The sequence below is a fragment of the Triturus cristatus genome, chromosome 8 (genome assembly GCF_964204655.1).
Source record: "Triturus cristatus chromosome 8, aTriCri1.1, whole genome shotgun sequence".
NCBI classification, from domain to species: domain Eukaryota; kingdom Metazoa; phylum Chordata; class Amphibia; order Caudata; family Salamandridae; genus Triturus; species Triturus cristatus.
This window is the reverse complement of record NC_140591.1, coordinates 861,658,829-861,683,505: the sequence shown is the minus strand read 5'-3', so window position 1 is coordinate 861,683,505 and position 24,677 is coordinate 861,658,829. Positions and strand designations below refer to the sequence as shown.

The 24,677-nt window shown below is 41.8% G+C and overlaps 1 protein-coding gene across 1 annotated transcript in view; it reads left to right on the top strand.

Annotated features, from left to right (window-relative positions):
- The window catches only part of LOC146805184 (uncharacterized), a 1,401,767-nt gene that overhangs the window by 931,106 nt on the left and 445,984 nt on the right, over positions 1–24,677 (top strand). Inside the window, exons 11-12 of the mRNA XM_085622379.1 lie at positions 6,942–6,972; positions 21,017–21,038. Of these exons, the coding sequence (XP_085478505.1) occupies positions 6,942–6,972; positions 21,017–21,038 (53 nt within the window). The remainder of the gene's footprint in view (positions 1–6,941; positions 6,973–21,016; positions 21,039–24,677) is intronic.

Genomic DNA, 24,677 nt, shown 5'->3' with positions numbered 1-24,677 from the left:
TAAACCATTGGTAAAAAATGTATAGATAAATGGAATATGCACACGTTGTTATAGGCCAACTGCTGTAAACATACAAGTTAGGAAGCTACAGATTACAGCGCAGTGGCAGCTGGTGCCAACTGAAATTGGTAAGGCAGTGCGGGGGGAGGTGTTGGGAATTTAAAAAAAAATCACTTACCAGCCGCTCAGCTCCACTCCCGCTTCCGCCCCCCTAGTTGCTCTTGCTTCTCTCCTGCGGAAGTGGATGGGCCTGAAAGCAGAGGCTCCCCAGCCAATCCAGACTCTGCTCTCATAGCATGAGGGCAATTCCAGGATTGATCTGAGTGGCCTCATTCGGTTCAGAATATGTAGTATAGTTCTACTAGTTGTGGTTCTAGCGTTGACAAAGACAAATAATAGAAAAGGTAAACAGAATGAGCACACACAAGCATTGTTATGTATAGATCCTCACAGTAACCTGTTTTAGAACCGTCCAAGTCGTTAAGTTCATTACCAGTCTGGTAAGCCTGTTTTAGTCGAAACACATCCTTAGCTGTAGCACTTTTCATGAGTCTCGGCCTACTGTTCTGAGGCAGAATATCCTTATTCCTTTCTACCCATGAGCAGAAGAACATGGCCTTTATTAGTGGTTAACATAAGATAATAACAAATTTTGGAAATGAAGCTGTATGAGTAAGACACGGGATGAGAACAAGGACATGGTATAGTAATAGAAGCAATATGCAGCCATGAATAAGCAAAGCTAATGCTTAAACCATTGGTAAAAAATGTATAGATAAATGGAATATGCACACGTTGTTATAGGCCAACTGCTGTAAACATACAAGTTAGGAAGCTACAGATTACAGCGCAGTGGCAGCTGGTGCCAACTGAAATTGGTAAGGCAGTGCGGGGGGAGGTGTTGGGAATTTAAAAAAAAATCACTTACCTGCCGCTCAGCTCCACTCCCGCTTCCGCCCCCCTAGTTGCTCTTGCTTCTCTCCTGCGGAAGTGGATGGGCCTGAAAGCAGAGGCTCCCCAGCCAATCCAGACTCTGCTCTCATAGCATGAGGGCAATTCCAGGATTGATCTGAGTGGCCTCATTCGCTACTCAGACTTTGCCTGGGAGCCTGTGGCATTTCTCCAATGCGGCTGTGACAGCCAACCAAACTGACATGCACACTTATAAGTGCACACTACTCCTCCCTCTGCCATGGCTCTGGCCTCGCCCCTCCCACTACCACATAAGCAGTGCAGTCATAAACAAAATGGTAACAACAATGTTTTATTATAATTTTATTTATCATCGGCTGGCAGTGGGGCGACGCTCCTCCGCCAGTATGGAGGAGCCCCCCATGAATACAGGTAAAGCTTGCCATTTTCTGTTTTTACAGATTTTCACCGATAAATATAGACAGAAAACCATTAATTTGTCTGCTTATGTTTTAAAGACTACAGATATGGAGAATATTTTTCAGTGATCTTTGATGGCGTCTACCATAACTGCTAGGCCAATAGCTGTAAAGACTAACACACATAGAAGTTCAAAAAAGGCTCCAGTTTTCCTAATGAAGTTTTAAACATTTACAGACATGCCTTGTGTGTTGCCCATGAGTGAAGCATCATATATGCCTTCCTCTAGTACTAAAACTCAGAAGACATCCAATTGTGGTTAAACAAAAATCTAAGTACACTAGTTTAGGTTCATGTTTTCTAAAAACACAACATAAATATCGATACAGCCTGATAAAAAGAGAAAACATAAACCTGGATATTTACAGTCAGAAACAAAATAAAAAATAGAAACCACAAAACTGGGAGCCCTATTTATAGGTTATACCACGGTTCAGTAGATGATGCCATGAAAACAGTGGAGTAGCTGGGGAGGGGGCAGCAGAGGCAGCCTTCCCCAGCTCTTACCTGCCGTCTTTGCAAGAAAACTTGCCAGCATCGTCCCTGCTCTTCACTGCAGCTGCTGCTGGGCAGCAAATGCAGGGACCACCATGGGTGTCCAGAGGACTAGCTACGCCACTGCATGAATGATACGTGGGTTACAAAGGCACATGAGAATGTGAGGCATGGCAACCTGAAACTACAAGACTCACATTTCCAAATACTCCTGAATAATATATTGTAACGTTAATAAGAATGCCAGCGCTGCTCACCATTCTTCACCTTCTCTGAAACTGAGCAAATACAAAAGACATAAAGTCCCTCGCACCTACTCATAATCATGCAGCTCTCTCTCTTTTATCTCTAGGTTCCCACTCCTAACATATGCTTCAATATTGCCTTGGCAAATTAGACTGTAAAACAGCAGTTTAATGGTTGAACACTTTTACAACATTTAGAGAACCAGAAACCCAAAGGTATTTAGATCTGTTTTGATCACAATCAATAGGCACAGAACCTTAGCAAACTTCGGGCTTCTTCATCACTGAGTGGTCATACCGGCAGACCTTCTCTCCATTGTATACATTCGAGTTTCACCTCATGCAGGCAAAAAATTAGCTTGTTTTTTACCGAGATCTCCTTCCATAGGAAACTCATGGCTTCCAAATGCGGGAAAGAAACTTTCTTGTCAGATGTCCATTATTTGTCAATAATCAAACTTCACTTCAGGATGTTGGGCAGAGACCCAAATCCAGTATTACACTCCAAGTTTGCTTACTGTCGTAGCTTTGCTAGCATTCTAGAGATTGGGCATTTATACCTATATCAATATTTAATCATTGTGTTATTCCAAGTGCCCCTGGGCACATTAACTTAACTTAACACAGCTGAAGACGGTACTGATTGTGCTCTTGGTGCAAATCTAATAATCCACTTTCAGTCACCAGTGTTATCCTTGAGATCTTCCTATATACTCTTCATCTAACCGCCACAGGCCAACAAAATTGATCAGAGTACGTCTGACAGTGATATCGCTCTACAGCAAAAATATTTTAGGAAATTACTTTGTAAATCTCCACCTGTTAAATCACAGCCACATCCTGAGAGACAGAGGTGATGTTTTCTTTTCCATGAAAGTGCATGAAAATCAGGCAAAAGTTATTTAGCACCGCATTTATATTTTCCTTTGCTTTAATTAAAGGTGTTTTTAGGGGTTGTTTTTGTCACTCTTGGTTGGCTCAGAACATTAAAAATGAGAAAAATAATTGTAGGTGGACTCCATATGGTATTTACTGATGACCTAGCGCTGCCTTTGTAGTGCTAGAGGCACTCTTATGGCCTGATACCCTGTGATGACCTTTGACTACCATCATTTTAATTGACTTTGGTGTGTTATTTGACCCTAGCTTGAATGTACAACGTCCTGCTTATGCCTTATTTCTCTTAAAGTTTTCTTTCTTGTAATCTTACAGTCTTACAGTAGGAGCTGTTACAGTAGAACAGCCTTGTCAAAACATGTAGGATGTGCATTTGAATGCATGAGAGAGAGAGGTGTGGAATGTACTTTTTGGTCTTGAAGTGCAGTGTTATGAGCAGTGGTGCACAAATGTGCTCTGTGTTGTACATTGAGAGATGAAGTATGTGATGCTATAAGCAGTGGTGCACAAATGTGCATTATGTTGTACATTGACAGATGAAGTATGTGATGCTACAGGCAGTGGTGCACAAATGTGCATTGTGTTGTACATTGGGAAGTATTATGAAGTTCTTACTATTGGCTTTGACATGGCCTCATGTCATCCTGAATTCTGACTCTGCCTTGCTTGTGCTTTTCTGCGCGCACAGACAGGCCCCCAGAGTGTTTGCAAGTTGCTTGGGTTAATCACTTTCAAGGTTTGTTTTGTGAGAGATTGTTTTATGTACCCTGGAAGGCTTTTGTGAGCTTCTTCAAGATAAAGGCTGGAACAAGTGAGAATGTCGAGGGAACGTGGAAACTCCGTGCCGTGGAATGCTTGCCTGGAAACTGGCCAGTTCCAGTAAGTTTCCTTGGTTCAGAGTGAAAGACTCTTGAACGTTCTGGCATGTTTTGACTATAAAGCTGAGGGTTGTTGATAGCCAGCTTGGGAGTTCAGTTGTGGAGTAGACGTACTGCCACAAGAATCTGGATTTGAGTCCTGATCGTGAGTCCATTGGCTAGCTGTTACAGGCTCCTCCAGATTGAGTTGGCAAGGATGTCGAGTAAACGAGTGCACATCCAAAATAATCATTTGATGTATTTAGTGTATATATATCTTTATGATCTCTTGCAAGACGTCCAGTATTATTTCCTTGAGTTTCATCCTATATTATTTGCTGCTTGTATTTAATATTATTATCCATGCATTTACCAAGTGTGTTATTATTGCTTGTTTATAAATATATATATCTATATACATTTAAATGTGGCTCATTTGGCATCTGCGAAAGCCTTTCTGTTAGAGAGCATTGCATAAATAAAACCCCAAGCCTTATTCTAAAAGAGAGTCTTTTCATTTTGTAAAGTGAAACCCTTTTCTAGGTGGTGTTGTGGTTTATGTCTCCTGCTTCGCCGTGTTTGGGCCACCGTGTGGGAGTGGAATTTGTGGAACTATGTATTATCTGAAAGGCGAAGCAAGACAGCCTTAAGGGTTTGGACTTATTTCACCACTGGATTCTCTCCAGGTATTTTGAAGTGCTTCAGGGGGTGGGCTTCTGTTGCTTCAGGTTAACTTTAGACAGCAGTTACTGGTGGCCTGAATGTGCTTTCAGAGGTTAGGCTTCAATGAGTGGACTCTTATCAAGGCACATTTTAGGAGAGCTCCTTCCCTGTCCGATATGCAGGCCCTTGGGGTGACTCTCGAAGAGTAGGGATCTCCTACAGAAACCTGGTGCTCAGAGTGCCTGGCCATTCCAGAGTCTAGACTCAACTCATGCTCTAATTACAAGTCTTATTGACAAGTTTATGCTACCTGTCAAGCTATAACATTCACTTCCTTTGCATTCCACTTCATGCTTGAGACAGTGCTCCATGCTGCTGTAACTGTGGTATATCTCTGGAAACCACGCGCAGCACGAATCTCATTACTCATAGGTGACACCTCTGACAAAACCACTCTCCCAGCCCCCCACAACAGAGTATTAAGTCGAATAACCTCTTTTATGAGGTTGCTCCCTGTTTGACTCTGTTTCCTGTACTGGGTCCTTTTAAAGAGGGAACTGGAATGGCTTTTATCCCAGCTTATGACTAATTGTATATTTTCAATGTTTTTGAGAAAGAAGACACTACATGTTGTCAGTAGTTCGGGAACTATTTACTACTGGAAATCTGTAGACCATTTTCCTTTTTAAATGGTTTTTCCTGGATCCCACATCTAGGAAGATATAGGGAGTATTAATTAATTTAATGATGGCCATGATGGAGGACTGGGAATCCAGTTAAGTTATTTTCCTCCTGGTGGCTCCCCTACAACTCTAGTATCCCATTAGTTTGGAGGAAAAGGAAACTAGAGATGATATGGACAAGAGTCACTATGGTGACCCTATTCTTTTTGTTGCTGTCCCATGATAGCTCGCCAGCAGAAAAAGCTCTTTCTATCCATGTGTATGATTCTATACTCAAATATCAGTCCCAACTTAGTACTGATCATATTCAAATATTTTTCTGAGCCGTACCTCAAATTTTGATGGTTTGTTTATCAAATATATAAACACATTTTTTTTAGTTCTGCCTTCCTACATATTCCATGTTTTCCAGATCGAAATGGGGAATAGTGTATTGTCTCGATACACTATTCCCTAGTACTTGCACGGCATGGACTGCTGCAGTCCATGCTGTGCAATGACTGGGGTGCATGCACACAGGGGGGCACAACATGTGCCCCCCTGCATGCACCCCATGGCGCAGAGACACAAGGGGGCCCTGTAGGGCCCCCTTTGTTTCCTCACCGCCACTTTTTTCATGGTGGTCACACCGCCATGAAAAGTGTGGCGGTGAGGAGGCACGTAACATGCTTGACGGGGCAGCAGCGGCTCCTCCAAACATATTGAAGCCTTAAGACCGACGCGCCACCCTGAGCCCTGGAGGTTGCAGTTGTTCCACGTTGGCCCAACTGCCCTAGTTATAATAGGGCGGTTGGAAGAGGTTAACGCCCCGTGACTCGTAATAAGGCCCCAAGTTTATGACTTTTGTTATTCATAAAGGTAAATTTAGACCAAAAATCTATGTTTATGACTCTCCGAGTGGAGAGTACACTCTCGGTGCGCAGTGCAATCTCTGAACTCAGGGTGGAGATACTGATGATAACTTACCTTTGTGAATAGGGAAAGTCATAAACTGAGACTTTTGGTCTAAGTTTACCTTTGTGAATACCGAAAGTTGTAAACTTAGAATTTTGGTTTAAGTTTACTTCTGTGAATCTGGCTCTAAGTTTAGACCTGAAGTCTAGGTTGAGACCTAAAGTATAGCTTTACTAGTAGTAAAGTTAGTCCTTTGGTCTAAGTTAGACTTGTGGTCTAAACTTAGACCAAAAGTCTAACTTTACTACTAGTAAAGTTAGACCCTAGGTCTAATTTAGACTTCGGGTCTAAACTTAGACTTTTGGTCTAAGGGTAACTTTGTGAATCAGGCCCACAATTTGCACCCAATTTCATATTCACTGCAGGACTCAACAAGCTATTAGTATTTCAAAGAATATTAAACGAAATATAGAAAGCTGTTTGACTTAGCTCATTTGAAGCACTGTTGCAGACCTTGAGAACACCTGAGTCACAAGCTTTAAGATAAATGCTGATGGTTAAATATAGTGTCTCACTACAAGGAAGCTAAGAAAAGTATTATGTATAAATATTTAAGACAGTAGTAACTTTAAACTTCATTGCTTTCTAACATCACACATCCACATCCATTTCTAATAAGCATCACTAAACAAAGAAACACTCCTAAGTGACGTCATCCGCAGCTCATGTAGGAATGTTGTACTAATCACCTCAAAGCTCTATCGTGCCCCTGTCCTAGATGTTTAAATGTAAAAATATTCTCCTTTATTTTTCAGCAGCGCCAGGCTCTTTGGGAACAAAAACGGAGTAAGTATTACCCTATTTATATATTTGCACTTTATTTAATGAATAAACTTAATTGAAACCTAATTTCTGTGAAAAACACATGACACAAAGTCAAGTCAAGATGACAAACCAACCGTAAGTAAGTGAAAACAAGATACTAAATGAGCAGAAAATTCCAAGGGTTAAACGTTGTAAAACAGAGGCTAAGAGTGTAGTGGTAAAGTCATTTCGTGTAAGCCGTGGCAAGCACTAGAACATGGGTACTCGCAAACATTTGCCCATGGGCCACAAAGTACATTCTGTGGTGTGACCGAAGGCAGCACTGATGCCAGCAGGGTTGTAGTAGGGGGTCTGGGTGGGTCAGGGGTTAAGTAAAGAGGTCTAAGCAAATGTTAAATAAATGGGCAAGCATTTATTTGCAGGTTAATAAATCCTTGCTCATTAATTTAACATTTTTATGAATATTAAGGCCCAGGAACTAAACAGCAGCTTGTGCAGCAGTTCACCGGGGAGGCTGCATGTAAAGGTCAAGAGGGCCACAAGTGGGTCCCGGGCCGTACTTTGAGTATCACTGCACTAGAACAAGAAAACTAATATACATCATTATTATTGTGACAAACATGGATATTTAGAGCCTGATGTATGTACATAATTGTTTGTGATTACCAAATAGTGAATTGTTGTGATTTGCTATTTGGTAAGCGCAAACACCCATGTACAAATGTGGGTATTACACATTTTGCGATTCCCTGTGGGTTGCAGATAGACCTACCGCCTGAATAATAAAGCGGTAAGTCTTGGTTTGCCACCTATCGGGAATCGCAAAAATCACAGGGATAGTGGCTTGCTGGGGTCAGCATCCCACCATGGCTGATTGCTTTTCAATAAAGCAATTTTTTTTCAAATGTAGCCCGTTGTCCTTAAAACAAAACAGGATATGATTCAAAAAAGAAAACAAAAAGTTTTCTTTTAATTTTTTAAGAGTAGGCAGTGGTCCGTGGAACAACTGCCTGCTCTCAAAAATGTTTTTTCAAACATTCACAAAGGGGAAGGGGTCCCTTGGGGGCCCCTTCCCGTTTGTGAATGGGATACCACCAAATTCAAGTTGGCGGTAAATTGAAAATGTTTGCGACTGCATTTCGGTTGCAAAACATTCATACATGCCGCTGCTATTCGTTATTAGGAAGGGGCGCCCTAATTACACCCTTTCCTAATACTGAATCACAAACCCAAATTGCAATTCACAGGCTACCGAATTGCAATAGGGCATTTGTACATTTCCAAATGCCTTTTTCCATTCGTAAATGGCCCGATTCTGTAAATTGGGCCGTTTGCGAACGTAAAAAAGCTTTGTACATCTGGCCCTTAAACCCATGAGGTCATAACAGTTGAAAAACACTTGGGTGCACATATTATTCAGCACTGGATATCGAGCATGTTTCTCACACAAGTTACACATCTCTGGTGACTTCCTGTGTAAAAACAGGAACAAGTGAATTTTGCACTCAACCAAGGCCACATGTACGACCATTTCCTTTTGTGACTCGCAATTTGCTAATTTTAGCTATTCGCCATTTGCAAGGCGCTAAAGAAAATGTACTAATGTGTCTCAGACACATTTTGCGATTCCTAATGGGGTTGCAAATGACCTGCCTCATCAATATTCATGAGGCAGGTCGCACTCTGTGACCCATTGGGAATGGGCAATAACACAGTGATGGTGGCCTGCTGGGAACAGAAGACCCCCTGGTCTGTGTTTACTTTTTATATAAAGCATCTTTAAAAATAAATTTGCAGCATGTTTTCCCTAAAGGAAAATAAGATGCGTTTCAAAAAGAAAAATGTAATATTCCAGTGTCATTTTTTAAAAGTAAACAGTGGTCTGTGGGACCACTGCCTCCTCTTAAAAAACGTTTGCACTACCATACACAAAGGGGCAGGGATCCTCTGAGACCAATTTCTGTTTGCGACTGGCTTACCACCTGCTTGAAGTAGGTGGTAAACTGAAATTGTTTTGTGACCCCATTCCAGTCGTAAAACAATTGTACATCTCCCTGCGACTTGCTATTAAGAAGGGACGCCCTTTGCACGCCCCTTCCTAATAGCAACTCGCAAACCCAATGTTACGTATCGGTGATAGATATTAACTTGCAGAACAGTGTTTGTACATAGTAAAATGCATTTTACTGGTTGCAAACAGCCCGATGAGCCATTTGCATCCAGTAAAATGCAGCATACATCTGGCCCCAAGGGAATAATTTGATAACATGGTCACAAATGCTGTTTGCCCTGATTTTCAGCTCACAGGTCTAAATAGCATTGTAAGATAGCAAACACAAGGAGATGATGGACCGAGTGCTGAACATTGCAAACACTCACCCCAGTCACAGATTTGGGTTGAATCAATCATCGTTCTTTAGCTCACTTTGCCACCCCATTCAGACACAGCTATGTGCAAATCAGTCTTGACCCTGTGCCTCATGGGAACACTCCAGACCGAACTGCCAAGCCATGTCTTCCCTGGACTGGAAACAAGCATCCTGGGACCGGTTTCAGCACTCCGTCCATCATCTCCTTGTGTTTGCTTTGTTCGCCCTAAGTTGGCAGGGTATGCCCAGACGTGGGTCCCTTGCTCACTTTGCCACTGAATTCAAGCTAGCCTGGCTGATGAGGGCTGTTAGCCCGAAACTGGTCCCAGGATGCTTGTTTCCAGTCCAGGGAAGACATGGCTTGACAGTTCGGGCTGGACTGTTCCCATGAGGCACAGGGTCAAGACTGATTTGCATATAGCTGTGTCTGAACTGGGGTGGCAAAGTGAGCTAAAGAATGATGATGGATTCAATTATTGTGGGAAAATGTATACATGGAAAAATCGGTATGAAAGACACCTTTGTATTTCTGATATGGGAACAAATTATAGAGTTTAGAAACAGTAGATATTTGCACATTTTCAAAATTGGGAATACTCATACTAGCTTTAGAATTATCGGTCATTTTTCAAAATGACTTTTTTTTTACACAATGTCTTTCATTTGGAAGGCATAAATGCATCGAAAGTCAATAGGTAATAACAGTTGCTTTACAAATCTGAATTACCCATAGTCTTCCGATAAACATGGTACCTCACTGGTGTGGGTAGGCAAAGTGCCCACAACAGGAAATGGCTCGAAACCCAAAGTAAACACACCACATTTTCACAATGAAAAAGTACCCTTTTTTTGCAAAGTGCCTAGCTGTAGTTTTTTTAACCCTAGCTCTGCCGGCACCTAGGGAAACCTAGCAAACCTATACATTTTTAAAAACTAAACACCCAGGGGAATCCAGGATGGAGTGACTTGACTGCCTCCCACCAGGTTCTGTTACCCAGAATCCCTTGCAATCCTTAAAAATTGTCAAAAAAACACATTTTCCCCACATTTCTGTGATGGAAAGTTCTGGAATCTGCGTGGATTCACAAATTTCCACCAACCCCGCGTTTCCCAAAGTCTTCCGAGAAAAATGGTACCTCATTTGTGTGGGTCAGCCTAGTTCCCGCGACAGGAAACGGCCCAAAAGGCAACGTGGACACACCTCAATTTCACAGTGAAAAATGACCCTTTTTTTGCAAAGTACCTAGCTGTAGTTTTTGAACCATAGCTTTGCCCGCACCTAGGGAAACCTAGCAAACCTGTACATTTTTCAAAACTAGACACCCAGGGAAATCCAGGATCGGGTGACTTGACTGCCTCCCACCAGGTTCTGTTACCCAGAATCCCTTGCAAACTTAAAAAATTGTCCAAAAAACACATTTTCCCTACCTTTCTGTGGTGGACAGTTCTGGAATCTGCGTGGACCCACAAATTTCTACCCACCCCGCATTCCCCAAAGTCTTCCGAGAAAAATGGTACCTCACTTGTGTGAGTCAGCCTAGTGCCCGCGATAGGAAATGGCACAAAACGCAACGTGGACACACCTCAGTTTCACAGGGAAAATTGACCCTTTTTTGGCAAAGTGTCTAGCTGTAGTTTTTGAACCATAGCTCTGCCGGCACCTTGGCAAACCTAGCAAACATTTACATTTTTGAAAACTAGACACCCAGGGGTATCTAGGATGGGGTGACTTGACTGCCTCCCACCAGGTTCTGTTACCCAGAATCCCTTGCAAACCTAAAAATGTGTCCAAAAAAACACATTTTGCTCACATTTCTGTGATGGAAAGTTCTAGAATCCATGTGGATCCACAAATTTCCACCCACCCCACGTTCCCCAATGTCTCTCGAGAAAAATGGTACCTCACTTGTGTAGGTTGGCCTAGTACCCGCGACAGGAAATAATGCAAAACACAACGTGGACACACCTCAGTTTCTCAGTGAAAAATGACCCTTTTTTGGCAAACTGCCTAGCTGTAGTTTTTGAACCATAGCTCTGCCGGCAACAAGGGAAGCCTAGCAAACCTATACATTTTCAAAACTAGACACCCAGGGGAATCCAGGATCGGGTGACTTGACTGCCTCCCACCAGGTTCTGCTACCCAGAATCCCTTGCAAACCTAAAAAATTGTCCAAAAAACACATTTTGCCCACATTTCTGTGGTTGAAAGTTCTGGAACCGCATGGATCCACAAATTTCCACCCACCCCGCGTTCCCCACAGTCTTCCAAGAAAAATGGTACCTCACTTATGTGGGTCGGCCTAGTGCCTGCGACAGGAAACGGCACAAAAGGCAACGTGGACACACCTCAATTTCACAGTGAAAAATGACCCTTTTTGGCAAAGTGCCTAGGTGTAGTTGTTTAACCATAGCTCTGCCGGCACCTATGGAAACCTAGCAAACCTATACATTTTGACACCAAGGTGAATCCAGGATGGAGTGACTTGACTGCCTCCCACCAGATTCTGTTACCCAGAATCCCTTGCAAACCTAAACAATTGTCAAAAAAAACACATTTTGCCCTCATTTCTGTGGTGGCAAGTTCTGGAACCGCATGGATCCACAAATTTCCACCCACCCCACGTTCCCCAAAGTCTTCCAAGAAAAATGGTACCTCACTTGTGTGGGTCAGCCTGATATGCCCCGAAGGGGGGCAGAAACACTGTGACTATTTGTTTGGGGGGTGGGGGCATTGGTATGCCCATTCTGGGCAGCCCCCACACATAAAAAAGCCAGCATAATCGTTGGCGTCTAGTGGGCTTTTTGCTCCCCGGTGGGGAGCTACTGCCCCCATCTTCCACCGGGGGGGCAGAAAGGCTGTAATTGTTGCGGGTGGGGGCATTGGCATGGGCTTTTAGCCCCCCCGGGGGCTGAAAGTCCACTAGACGCCAGGGAGTTTTTTGGGCAAATTTTAATTAGGGTAGGGGCTTCCCAAAACGAGCATGCCAATGCCCCCACCCTAATTAAAATTTGCCCAAAACTTCTGTGGTGTCTACTGGGCTTTTTGTCCCCCCGGGGGGCAGTAAGGCTGTAATATTTGCAGGGGAGGGGGTGGGGCATGGGCATGCCTGTTTTGGGCAGCCCCCACCCTAATTGAAATTTGCCCCAAAAAAATCCCTGGCGACTAGTGGACTTTTTGCCCCCCCTGGGGTGCAGATTGGGGGCTACTGCCCCATCTGCTCCCCAGGGAGGGGCAGGAAGGCTGTAATTTTTGCGGGGGAGGGGGTGGGGGCATTGGCATGCCTATTTTGGGCAGCCCCCACCCTAATTCAAATTTGCCTAAAAAAAATCCCTGGCGACTAGTGGGCTTTTTGCCCCCCCGGGGGTGCAGATTGGGGCTAATGGCCCCATCTTCCCCCCAGGGGGGCAGAAGCCTACTAGACACCAGGGATTTGTTTTAGCAAATTTTAATTAGGGTGGGGGTTGCCATAAACGGGCATGCCAATACCCCCACCCTTATAAAAATTTGCCCAAAAAAATCCCTGGCGTCTAGTGGGCATTTTGCCCCCTGGGGGGGGCAGATTGGGGGATACTGTACCATCCCCCCGGGGGGGCAGGTAGGCTGGAATTTTTGTGGGGGAGGGGGTGGGGGCATGGGCATGCCCGTTTTGGGCTGCCCCACTCTAATTCAAATGTACCCCCCCCAAAACCCTGGCGTCTAGAGGCCCTCCTGGGGCGATCCCCAAGCAGAGATCCACTAGGGAGGGATACCATTGGAAAGGGAAGATTCTCCCCTTTCCAACGCTACCTCTCCTGAGTTTCTACGTGCTCAGGGGGCTGAGATAGCTCCCTGAGCACGTAGAAACTGAAACTGAAATGAGCCTCTTGGCTCATTTCAGTTTTGGTTTCACTGAAATGACATCAGCGCGACATGCGCGCCGATCGTCATTTCAGGGAAACCGGGGGGTGGGGGCGCCTTGGGAGCTGGGGAAGCTCTTCCCCAGCTCCCGAGGGTTTAGGGGAGAAAAGGGAATCCCTCTGGTGCCCGCACCAGAGGGATTTCCCGTGCTGGATGTCATGACGAGCTGGACTCGTCATAAGCACATGCCCACTGTGTGCCATGATGAGTCCAGCTCGTCATGAGTACCCAAGGGGTTAAAGTGTAATGTCTCTGTTTTTCAACACAATTTTTTATGGGGTTTTTAACGTCATTCTATAAAGTGAATATATATTTTCCATACGTTGGTTACAGAAATTAATAAGTCACGATTAAAGCAGCTAATTCAGAAAAAATGGATTCTCAAACATCTAGTTGCCTTATATATACCCAATGGCAGCAATTCAGCACACAAGGAAGTCGCTAAGTATGAAATGGTAGAAAAGCGGGTCCTAGACCCTCAACCACATCCGTTATATCAACTCCTTGTGCCTTTTTTTTGGTGAAAATTTTATGCAAGGAATAATCACATTTCAATATCTACAGCAGTGTATAGGTGGAGACAAAAAACACGAAACTGCAAAAAAAAAAAAGAAAACAATATTTGACAAATATGGAGACACAAACATAAGAATCAAATCAAGTGAGTACACAGAGCAAATTCAAAATACAGAAAAAGCAAACCCTGGCAAGACAGATAGAAATAGAGCAGATCCTAGGAATGGAGGTTAATCAGACGGGATTGTGATAGACAGTATACCCTATCTTACAGTCTCTTCAATCCATTCTGCGACCGGAGCCCATATTTTTGCCCCCTTTACGCTCTTTTTATACCTCTTAGTCTTATAGATTGCAGACTCCAAATTAAACGTCGCAAGAAGTCTAGCCCTCCAGGCAAAAAATGACGGAGGATCAAGGGAGATCCAGTCTTTCGTGATACAAGCGCACAAGATACAAATAAACAGAAAAGAGGTCATAGATTTAGATCTTATTTGCGCTTCAGCTTCTGTTTTAATTCCTATCAGTACCATCTCCCCTGTAATGCGGACTGGTGATTCCACTAATACTACCAGAAAGGATTGAATTGAAGATAAGAGATCCACCAGTTTGCCACACGAATAGAACATATGCACGGCATCTGCAGCTGGAGTACCACACCTATTGCATTTGGTTCCAGCTCCTGTACCCCATTTAGCAATTTTACCCGGTGTATAATATAAATCGTAAATAGCCATATAATGTTGTTCGCGCATCCTACCGGTCATTAATACTTCATTTGCCAAGGCAATAGAAGTGTTTAACGCAATTCTCTCTGTGTTTAACTTCCTTGCCCACTTTTCCTGACAATACTGTAGGTCGTCTGGTAATAACTTTATCAAAATAGAGTAAAAAAAAAGAATGGGCATCCCTTTCCCCATCCATTCTATTAAAGGAAATTTTCTAAATTGGTACATGGCATCCGGACCTAATGTATTTAAAAAACTATGGATTTGCAGATATTTAAAGAAATCATGTTTTGATAAACCATATTTTAGTTTTAACTCTGTAAAGGACACAAATTGGCCATCTAGACAGAGATCTCCTAGGTGGCAGATCCCCTTCTGCGACCACCTAGTGATAGTATGATCTCGAAAAATAAGAGAAAGTACACCTGCAGCTTCAAAAGGGGTATAGGAGTTTATGTTCGGCAGACCTAGATGCCGCTTAACTCGCCTCCAGACAGCAAAAGCAGCCTTATAAATGTTAAACTTAGTTTTTTTGTAATAGCTAGGTTCAACAAATTTTACCAAGCAGCAATTTGCCTCTTCACCCAGTCCAAATTCGTAAATTGATGGGCTATGGCAGGGCAACAGCTTAGCCCTTTCTCCAACAACCAAAGGGGACATAAATTGCAGAGCTGCCGCCCAATAATAAAACAAAACATATGGAATCCCCCAGCCTCCAGAAGTTCTAGGAAGCATCATCTTTTTGTATGCCCTTCTGTGCCTTTTATGGTCCCATACAAATCTAGAGCTAATATTCTCAAGTCTTTAAAAAAATACTACTGGGATTTCAAGTGGAATGGTTCCGAACAAATATAGAAGTTTGGGCAACACAAGCATCTTTAACACATTCGACCTTCCATGCAGTGACAAGTGAAGATGGTTTATTCTCTCTAAAGTAGACTTCACTCTATCTAATACTGGGTTCAGGTTAATTTCAGGAATCTTATTAATAGGTGAACACAGCTTGATTCCCAAATAGGTAGCTTCCGAGAGGGTAGAAATGCCGTCCGGAGGGTTACCCCCAACACAAAGAAGCTGAGTTTTAGTTAGATTTAATTTATAGCCAGACAAGAACCCAAACTGCGAAGCGAGGTCTACAGTTGTTGATAAGGCAGAGGGAACATCAGTATTGACAATGACAATATCGTCTGCGTATGCCAAAGCTCTATACTCAATGTCACACACTTTCACAGGTTTGATATCATTAGACTGATTTAATTAAGATAAAAACCAATCAATATATAAGGCAAATAATAAAGGTCAGCTGGGGCAACCTTGCCGCGTTCCTCGGCTGATTGTGAAAAACTATGACTCTCTACCAGACAGGCGTATACACGCAGTAGGTAGTTGATATAATGACTTAATAGCTTGGAGCATGCCAGGTCCAAATCCCTTCAAGCGTAGAACCAATCGTCATTTCAGGGATACCGGGGGGGGGGCGCCTCAAGAGCTGGGGAAGCTCTTCCCCAGCTCCCGAGGGTTTAGGGAGAAAAGGGAATCCCTCTGGTGCCCCCACAAGAGGGATTTCAGGTGCTGGGTGTCATGACGAGCTGTACTCATCATGAGCACACGCCCACTGTGTGCCATGATGAGTCCAGCTCGTCATGGGCACCCAAGGGGTTAAAGTGTAATGTCTCTGTTTTTCAACACAATTGTTTATGGGGTTTTTAACGTCATTCTATAAAGTGAATATATATTTTCCAAACGTTGGTTACAGAAATTAATAAGTCACTACTAAAGCAGCTAATTCAGAAAAAATGGATTCTCAAACATCTAGTTGCCTTATATATACCCAATGGCAGCAATTCAGCACACAAGGAAGTGACTAAGTATGAAATGGTAGAAAAGGGGGTCCTAGACCCTCAACCACATCCGTTATATCAACTCCTTGTGCCTAACTAGATTATTTTACCCAAAGGTCAATTTGGCGTTTTCTGAAAATACTCTTTTTCAGCTTAAAAAATACGAGCTTGCATTTTTACTAATTAAACCTATTTTAACCAAACAGATTTTTTGATATTATCGATTTCAGGGAGGTTTATGTTAGAACATGTCTTTCTCTGCAGGAACACCCCCAAACTCTTTGCACCTGTTTGGCATATTTAATTTACTTCTAAGTCCCTTGTAGAGTGGAACAACATATACCCAGGGCCTGTAAATTCAATTCTACCAGTGGGGCCTGCAGCACTTATTGTACCATTGTCCCACCCACTTAGGTAGCACGCGAAAACTTGTCCAAGAATTAAACTCTCCTTTTATTACATATTTCACCACTACGTTAGGCCCTGGGTATCCCATACAGCAGGGCATTGTGTAATTTAAAGGTTGGACATGCATTTTTAAGTTTTGCATGTCCTGCTAATGAAAACCTCCCAAATTCGGTTTCATCCCTCCAGTGGATAACATTTGGGATTCCTCAATACATTTAATAAGTTGCAATTCCTAATTGCGAGGAGGTAGATATATCATTTTTGGTACCTACAAGCTTTTAATGATAAACCCTCTTTATTAGTAAAGTCAAATTTATCATTAGAAGTTTGAAAATGCTACTTTTAGAAAGTTGGCACTTTTCTTCCCTCAGCCGCCTGCAGCCTGACTTAGGACACATGACTGGGAGTAGCTGACAATTAGATTTGGAAATTCCCTCCAGACAGTCATACAATAGTAGTATTAGCAGAGCCTTAATGGGCCATCTACTGGCAGGATGGGGAGCCAGAGCTGAGCACGGCCCCACTTGCACCTGAATAGGCTGTGTCCTGTCGCCTCACAATAGGCCTAATGACCCTGTTTTGTCAGTGCTGCCAACTTGGAGTCAGAGCAGGGGAGACAGGAAACTCCCAGAATTTCAAAGGACCTTTGGGTCTCCATCTACTCCTGGACCCTTGGTTGTGGTGCTAAAGGTGCCAGGATGACCATTTTCCAAAACTGAGGACTTAGACAAAATTTGACCAACAAGTACTCTGAGATCCAGGAGTCCAGGATCAACATGCTCACCTATCTTCCTGAGCTGCATCGCTGGTCAGATTGACTTCGTGGCTTCTCCTGCTGCATTCTTCTCCGCAGCAGCAAGTCCAGTTCAGCGGTCCTAATAAGTCACAAAGAAAGGCTTATTCAACCTATTCTTCTGGCAAATATGTGTAGGTATTTAATCATGTCTTCTGTAGCCCATTTAGTCTTCACTCAGGAAAATAGTTGTTTAATCATGAGCTTAATGAAAATCGATAAATAAGGCTTACATTTTTCTACATGCTTCATTATATTCAAATTTATATTAGAAGTCTTTTTCAAAAACCTAGACAAGGATTGTGTGTTTCTCAATTCTCTGATGCAAAAATGTTATGACTAATTTGACCAATTTGACCATTGATGAAATATCTTTATATGTGCGATGCACAGCTCAGATTTACAGACACTTTTAGCATTCAGATTGTTCCTGACTTTTTCCAGCCCATTGGGAAGAATTTGGTGAAGAACACACCATGAATAAACATGTCAAGAGATGGTTGCCTTTATTTCTCAAATATCTTGAACAAGTCAGCTGGAATCACCTGGGAACTCAGAACTTATTTTGAGGTTAGATAATATAGGGAATGTATAGGGTGAAGAACTTCAGGTCTTGGGGACAGCCTACCTGTTAACTCTCCAAGCTGTGCTCATGTTATTCTTTGTGTAAATTTAATTAAATTGAACAAAATTGAAAATTAAGTCTGCCAAAGAGTGGTACACCTTTTCTTCATTCTTCATTTCAATAAAAGTAAAACAATCTGCCACATATAATCCCTTCCCGGTTATCTTGAGATTATATTTTCTCGTGTCGTATAGCAACATTGATTTTAGCACTAGTGCATTGATTATCAAACCATTAGTATTACAACTCTATGACCCACTGCACTGAAGTATTGGATGATAGTGGTAAATTCTCATAGCGTTTAGCATATTATTATCTTTAGGGTAAATTTCACAAGGTGAAAGGGACTTGTCTAAAACACTCAAAGATCAGTGGCTTAAAATCCTCCAAGAAGACAAGCCCACTTTCATTTTCATATCATTATATTTCTGAGCATTCACAAAAAGGTTATAGTCACTTTCAGTGTGTTGCAAAAATGCACAAATCAGTAACTAGTTACCAGCTTTCGGTCTCAATGCATTATAACCTATCCTACATTTTTTAGCCCACCTGAAAACAGGAGAATGTTGGTATCACAGAGGGACTCTGCATAATGTAAGGATGTGCAACTCAAGCTCTACATGGGTATGCACACACAAGTGCCCATTCAATCTCATGTGAAATTCGGAACTTCATTAACGGAGCTTCTTATTTTTTATTCAAAATTGTAATAATATGGTCTCCCACCATTGAATGACCACCTAATATTCATTAGTCTTTGTCTTTTCTATGATACCTAAAACTGTATGGAGGAAGTCCATCATCTTCTGCGTATCACATATGGTAGTAGGGGTGACACAGCTATTGACTACTTGCATTACTGTCCATTTTGCATTACTGTCCATTTTGCAATTACAGTCCCCGTTGGATTTCTCTAAGCTCCCATTTTGTCTCTTTATGTACCCATATCTAAATCCCTCCTCCAGGGTTTCCTTGGTAGTCCATATAGGCAAGACTCAAAATATGCTGGACCCTCGTATATAAAGGGACTTATGGACATATTTCTTGAAAGTAGCTTGTCTGCTATAAAAGATGACCAATTGCCATCACCTATCTTAGGCCAGAGATAAGCCATATTCCAAGAAAGAAGCCTAATGGCAAAGCACCCGAAGAGGGAGCAGAAAGAGAAAGAGAGCGGCTCTGATGCAGCCTTGCCAAGTGCTACGCATCAAGGGCTAGACCAACGCAAATTGTTAGTCCTTCCTGCATTTCCACACTGGCACCACATTGTCACGCAATTCTGAGAATTCTTTCTAGCCCTCATAGGTCATCAGATTAATAAACCATTCCAGAAGGAACCCAAATCAATAATATTTTGAAGCGAAGCCACGTCATAAAACCTATCTATCTATCTATCTATCTATCTATCTATCTATCTATCTATCTATCTATCTATCTATCTATCTATCTATCTATCTATCTATCTATCTATCTATCTATCTATCTATCTATCTATCTATCTATCTATCTATCTATCTATCTATCTCTGTCTGTCTGTCTGTCTGTCTGCCTGCCTGCCTGCCTGCCTGCCTGCCTGCCTGCCAGCCTGCCTGCCTGCCTGCCTGCCGCCTGCCTATCTATCTTCTCTCTGAGTGCCGTCATTTGTGCTGCCTATTCATATAGTTCTATCTGTCTTTGCCCTACACTTTCTCTTGTTACAGATAGACTCTGCTCAATTCATAACCTTAGTCTCATTTTCTATGCTATCCTCAGTGTTTAGTTCTTCTGCCTGCAGCCCCCACTGTTAGCACTTGACCTTCTGCGCGCATCGAGGCAGTCCTGTAGTGCATGGCAGGCCACAGAGAGCGTGAGGCAGACCCCCGCCTCAAGAGGTTAGCCCACCTTGTGTCAGTGCCACACATCTGAGGCTAGACCCTGCCCACCTTGTGTCAGTGCCACATATCTGAGGCTAGACCCTGCCTACCTTGTGTCAGTGCCACACATCTGAGGCCAGACCCCGCCCACCTTGTGTCAGTGCCACACATCCGAGGCAAGACCCTGCCTACCTTGTGTCAGTGCCACACATCTGAGGCTAGACCCCGCCCACCTAGTGTCAGGGCCACACATCTGAGGCTAGTCCCAATCCACCTTGTGTCAGTGCCACACATCTAAGGCTAGTCCCCACACACCTTGTGTCTCGCTGTCGCACACCTTTGTAAAATTCCTGCTATGATGATGAATTGTTGTCTGGCCCACAGTACAATCGTCTTTTAATCCCAGAGCTGCACTCATGGCCATCCATAAGCACTAAAGGGGTGGTGCAGCTGTTTCAGTGCAACTTCCAGAACTTCTCTTGCAGTAAAAGATGGTGCTTTTTGACATTTATTTAATTTCATGGATTTCGCTATTTTGTTTTGAAAGTAAGAAAGTGCCACTCAAATTGTCACACGTAATGCAATAGAATGTCACTTAAGTGGGCTGAGACCATGAAAATGCCACACACGACGGTTCTGAAAACCTGGCAGTGATGGAGATGCAAAAAGGTTATCTCAATCAGGACTTTGTGAAGTGTCTGGTTAACTCTGGGGGATGGGGGTCTCATGAGTCCAGGAAGGTAATCATGGGCATGACCTGAACATGTATGTATAATCTGTAGGTGTGTCTCAGGTGCACTGCTATTTCACAAGTTATGTAGAGACTGCTGGGGTGTTCAGGGCTGCCATATCCACTCCAGAGTAAACAAGGGACTTGTGCAGGTAACTGGTGGACATTAGCGTTATAATATGCAGAGATTTACATAAAAGTGGTGTTGCAGTATACTAAATAAGCTACAGTTAATTATGTTTCTCAACGGTTAGTCCCCAATTGTTAATTCGTTTTCCGTCATGATTTTTCTCTTTCTCTGTAGATCTGAAAATAATGACTGAAAGGTAAAGTAATTCAGAAGCATTACATTTATCTTTTTTATTCTAATATATTTAAGGCTCCAGATCTTATGTGTGTGTCTGTTATGTTGCTATTACTCTCTGACAACTCTATACACAACAGGATTGTTCACCTGATTTTACACCATCGGAATGTGCAGTATCAATTTTCATGACAATCGTTAGCAAGGTTACAGCAAAGTCAGGTGGAGGTCTCTCTCTTACTGCTTGAGGTGCAACCGCCTGAACCCTTTGAAATAAAATATGGAGCAAACTTTTGTCCTGTGGAATTGTCATTCCTGCACTAGTGCATTAAGCAAAAAGTACAGTGTGGCATTATTTCTGAAAGAGGGCCTCCACAGGGAATTCTGACAGGACAGTAAGTTCTAACACCCTGCTTAGATCCCTCCCAGGCTCAAAGGGCCTGGTTCACAAAGATAACTTACACTTATGAGTACGTTTACACTTTGGAGTATGTTTACTACTTTTTTGTCTTTACAAACTCCAAGTCTAAGTTATTACTTAAAAAAGAAAAAAACAGTAGTAAGTCTAGCACCTCACATGGCCATCTACTGGTACAGCAACACACTTGTATAGAAAATAATGGAGGTAGGGATTTAAAATAAAATTCCATAGGCAATAATGTTAGATTAAATTGAATTAATTTAAATAGTTAAACATATAAACAACTATAAATGAATTAAAAAAATATTCAGATAGCCTGAATATATTTTTTGACTTCAAAACATCTTAATAAGATGTTTTAAATTTAAAAATAACATAAGTACATCTTATGGAGGAAAAAAATAAAGGCAATTAATTCTATAGATCACTTTTAATTATTATTATTGCACATTAAAAAAAAATGTTAAGTAGGAAATTATTTTTTCATTTTAACCTCAGAAAAAATATTTTCATTTAATTTAATATGTTTGGATTAATAAAAGTTTAGATTCAAAAATAGTTTTAGAATAATATAGCATTTTGTCATTTTGATCTATAGTAAATATATCAAACGAATTTACATTAAGGCCTTCAGCGCGGCGCGGATTACCGCGCCGTGCTGAAGGTCCGTTGCGCGGGTGGGGCCGTGACGGAGTGGTTCCGTTATCCACACAGCACGACCGACGCGCATGACGGAACCACTCCGTCACGCGCATCGAAGGGGTTAATATTTACCATAAAAATATGTGTAATATTTATTTTTGAACGTAAATAAACTTTTTATATTCTTCTCTCAATTTTACCACGTGGAGACATCCAATATGACTGCAGAGTTTCTCTGTGGTGAAGTATAGAGAGCATCTAAAATATATATTTAATCCAAAAATAAATATAAAAAATGTTTTATGTTAAATATGAATGTCAATTAAGTTTTTAGATTTACATTAAATGTAGAATAAAATAAAGAATGCTACAGCACCAATAAATTAATTTTGAATTAAAAATTGGATGTACTTTTAGACTTTTTTACCATTCACAAAACATGTGTAATAGTACTTCTGGGTCCACCCTATGGATACCTCCAACAGTGGTTACCACAAAACTCAAACAGCCAATATTGGTATTCATATGCAATGATGTGAGGCTTACAGATAAAGCATAAAGATGGATTGACATCTCACCTGCACTGTTGACAATACATACTTAAGCTGGGTAGATGGTTCTAAAATTAGATCTCAATTTGGGTTCATCATCTGTGGTAGATGAAGCAAGCCTCACATAACCAGATGAATAACAAAATCAATGAGAATCTCTGTGGCCTCAAGCAAATTTGTCAAAAGTGTGAGTTTTTGACAGACAGCATAACCTTTTATGATTATGTATTTTCCTGACAAGACGTGAGCATAGATCAAGCAGCAAGAGGCATTAATAAAGCACCCTCAAACAACGTACAAAGTTAGATGTTTTTTGGGTATTGCCTATTATTACGGGTGCTTCATCCTGAATTTGACCCCACTATCGTAAACTTATGCAGCTTCTCAAAGCTCGGTGCTCGTGAGGCAGTGGTCAGATTTCCAACAATAAGCATTGTCCTGCATGAAAAAGGCCCTCATATAGGAAAACATCATGAAATATGTCAATGGTAAGCTACAAACTGAACTGTTGATTGAGGCCAGCCTGGTGGGCTTAAGGACAGTTTTACTGCAATAACAGCAGAATACATTGAGGGCTCTGATATCCTTCTGAAGCAGAAAGATATCTAAGGTTGAGTCTATACATTCACTGATTGATCAGGAAGCATTTGCAATGAAGTGGGTTTGCATACATTTGCATTTAAATATTTTTGGTTAAGACTTTTGTGTGGTCACAGACTACAAGCTGCTGGTACCCATATTTACAAATTAATTTCCCAAGAGGATTAAAACATATGTGGTGCACCAGCTGAACTACAGATTCTCAGTGATTTACCGCTCAGGTTTGGACAACCCCCTCAATGTATCACAGGAGAAACACACCTTCACCTCAGATGAAGGTAAAGAACACATATACTTTGTTGCAAAGGCTGCATGTTAAATTGCATTATCACTGAAGGACCTGGCCGACATCACAGCTGGTAAAACATGCTTACAATTCACATTTGAGACAGCTAGGAATAATTCATGGAAACCTTTTTCTCAAGTAAGAAAGACAAAGATCACCTTAGTCGGCAGACTATGACAACACTGTTGAGGGTTTGACATGAATAGAGTATGACCAATTATGGTTTAATACAAAGAGGGAACTGACCAATGATTCCCCAGTGTCTAAAAGACAAGGTGACTCAGTTGATGCATCTGGGTCACTGAGGCATCAGTCAGTCAAATGGTCTTTATTCGGATAAAAAATATCCATAAAAGTACAATTCATCAACACCAAAAGGTTATAAATACAGCTTAAAAACAATGATAAAAACAAGAGCAATTTCAAAATTCTAAGTGCAGGTATGGGCAGGAGTACAGGAGGAGAAAATAAAGTGCAAGTATATTCAATGCGTGTAGCATATAAACATCAACAGTTATATCGATTTTGGCAAGCAACAGTCAAAAACATGTTCTAAATATATTAGTGCAAGTTGTCCACCCAAATTCGAATAAATCAAACTTATCCAGACATATAATCAGGGTCATGAAGAGATGTACAGACTAACAATATCAATAGGTGTGCCAGGCATGTGGTAATCTAACAATGGCCATAGATGAACACGGACAGCTGATGGGTGCAGTCTTATGTAGTAACCATCGTATTCCGCGAGCGTATCGCCGACTGCAAAAATGAGCTTGCTCTGAAAATCATCTCATCGCTTCCTAACTGTAATATTTCAGTATATGCGAGTTTATGGTCAGTGATAGCTTGTGACCTGAAATAGGGGATAAAATACTGTTTTGTGTATCGAATGTAAAAATTACAAAAAAGCAGAAAATGTAAAGTTGTTTGTTTTAAACCATTACCACAGGGACAGGGCAAGTATTCAAGATTTTTATTAAAACCAAGTGGAAAGCAGAGTGAGTATTTTATGCTCCCATCCCTAAGGCGAAAGAGAATGCTCCTGTTCCATCTACCAATATTCCTTTTCAAATATTCCTGTGGGGAGGTTATGTTATATCCCGGACAGGACAAAATGGAAATATATCTAATTATTGATGGTTTAAGAAACTCTGAGCG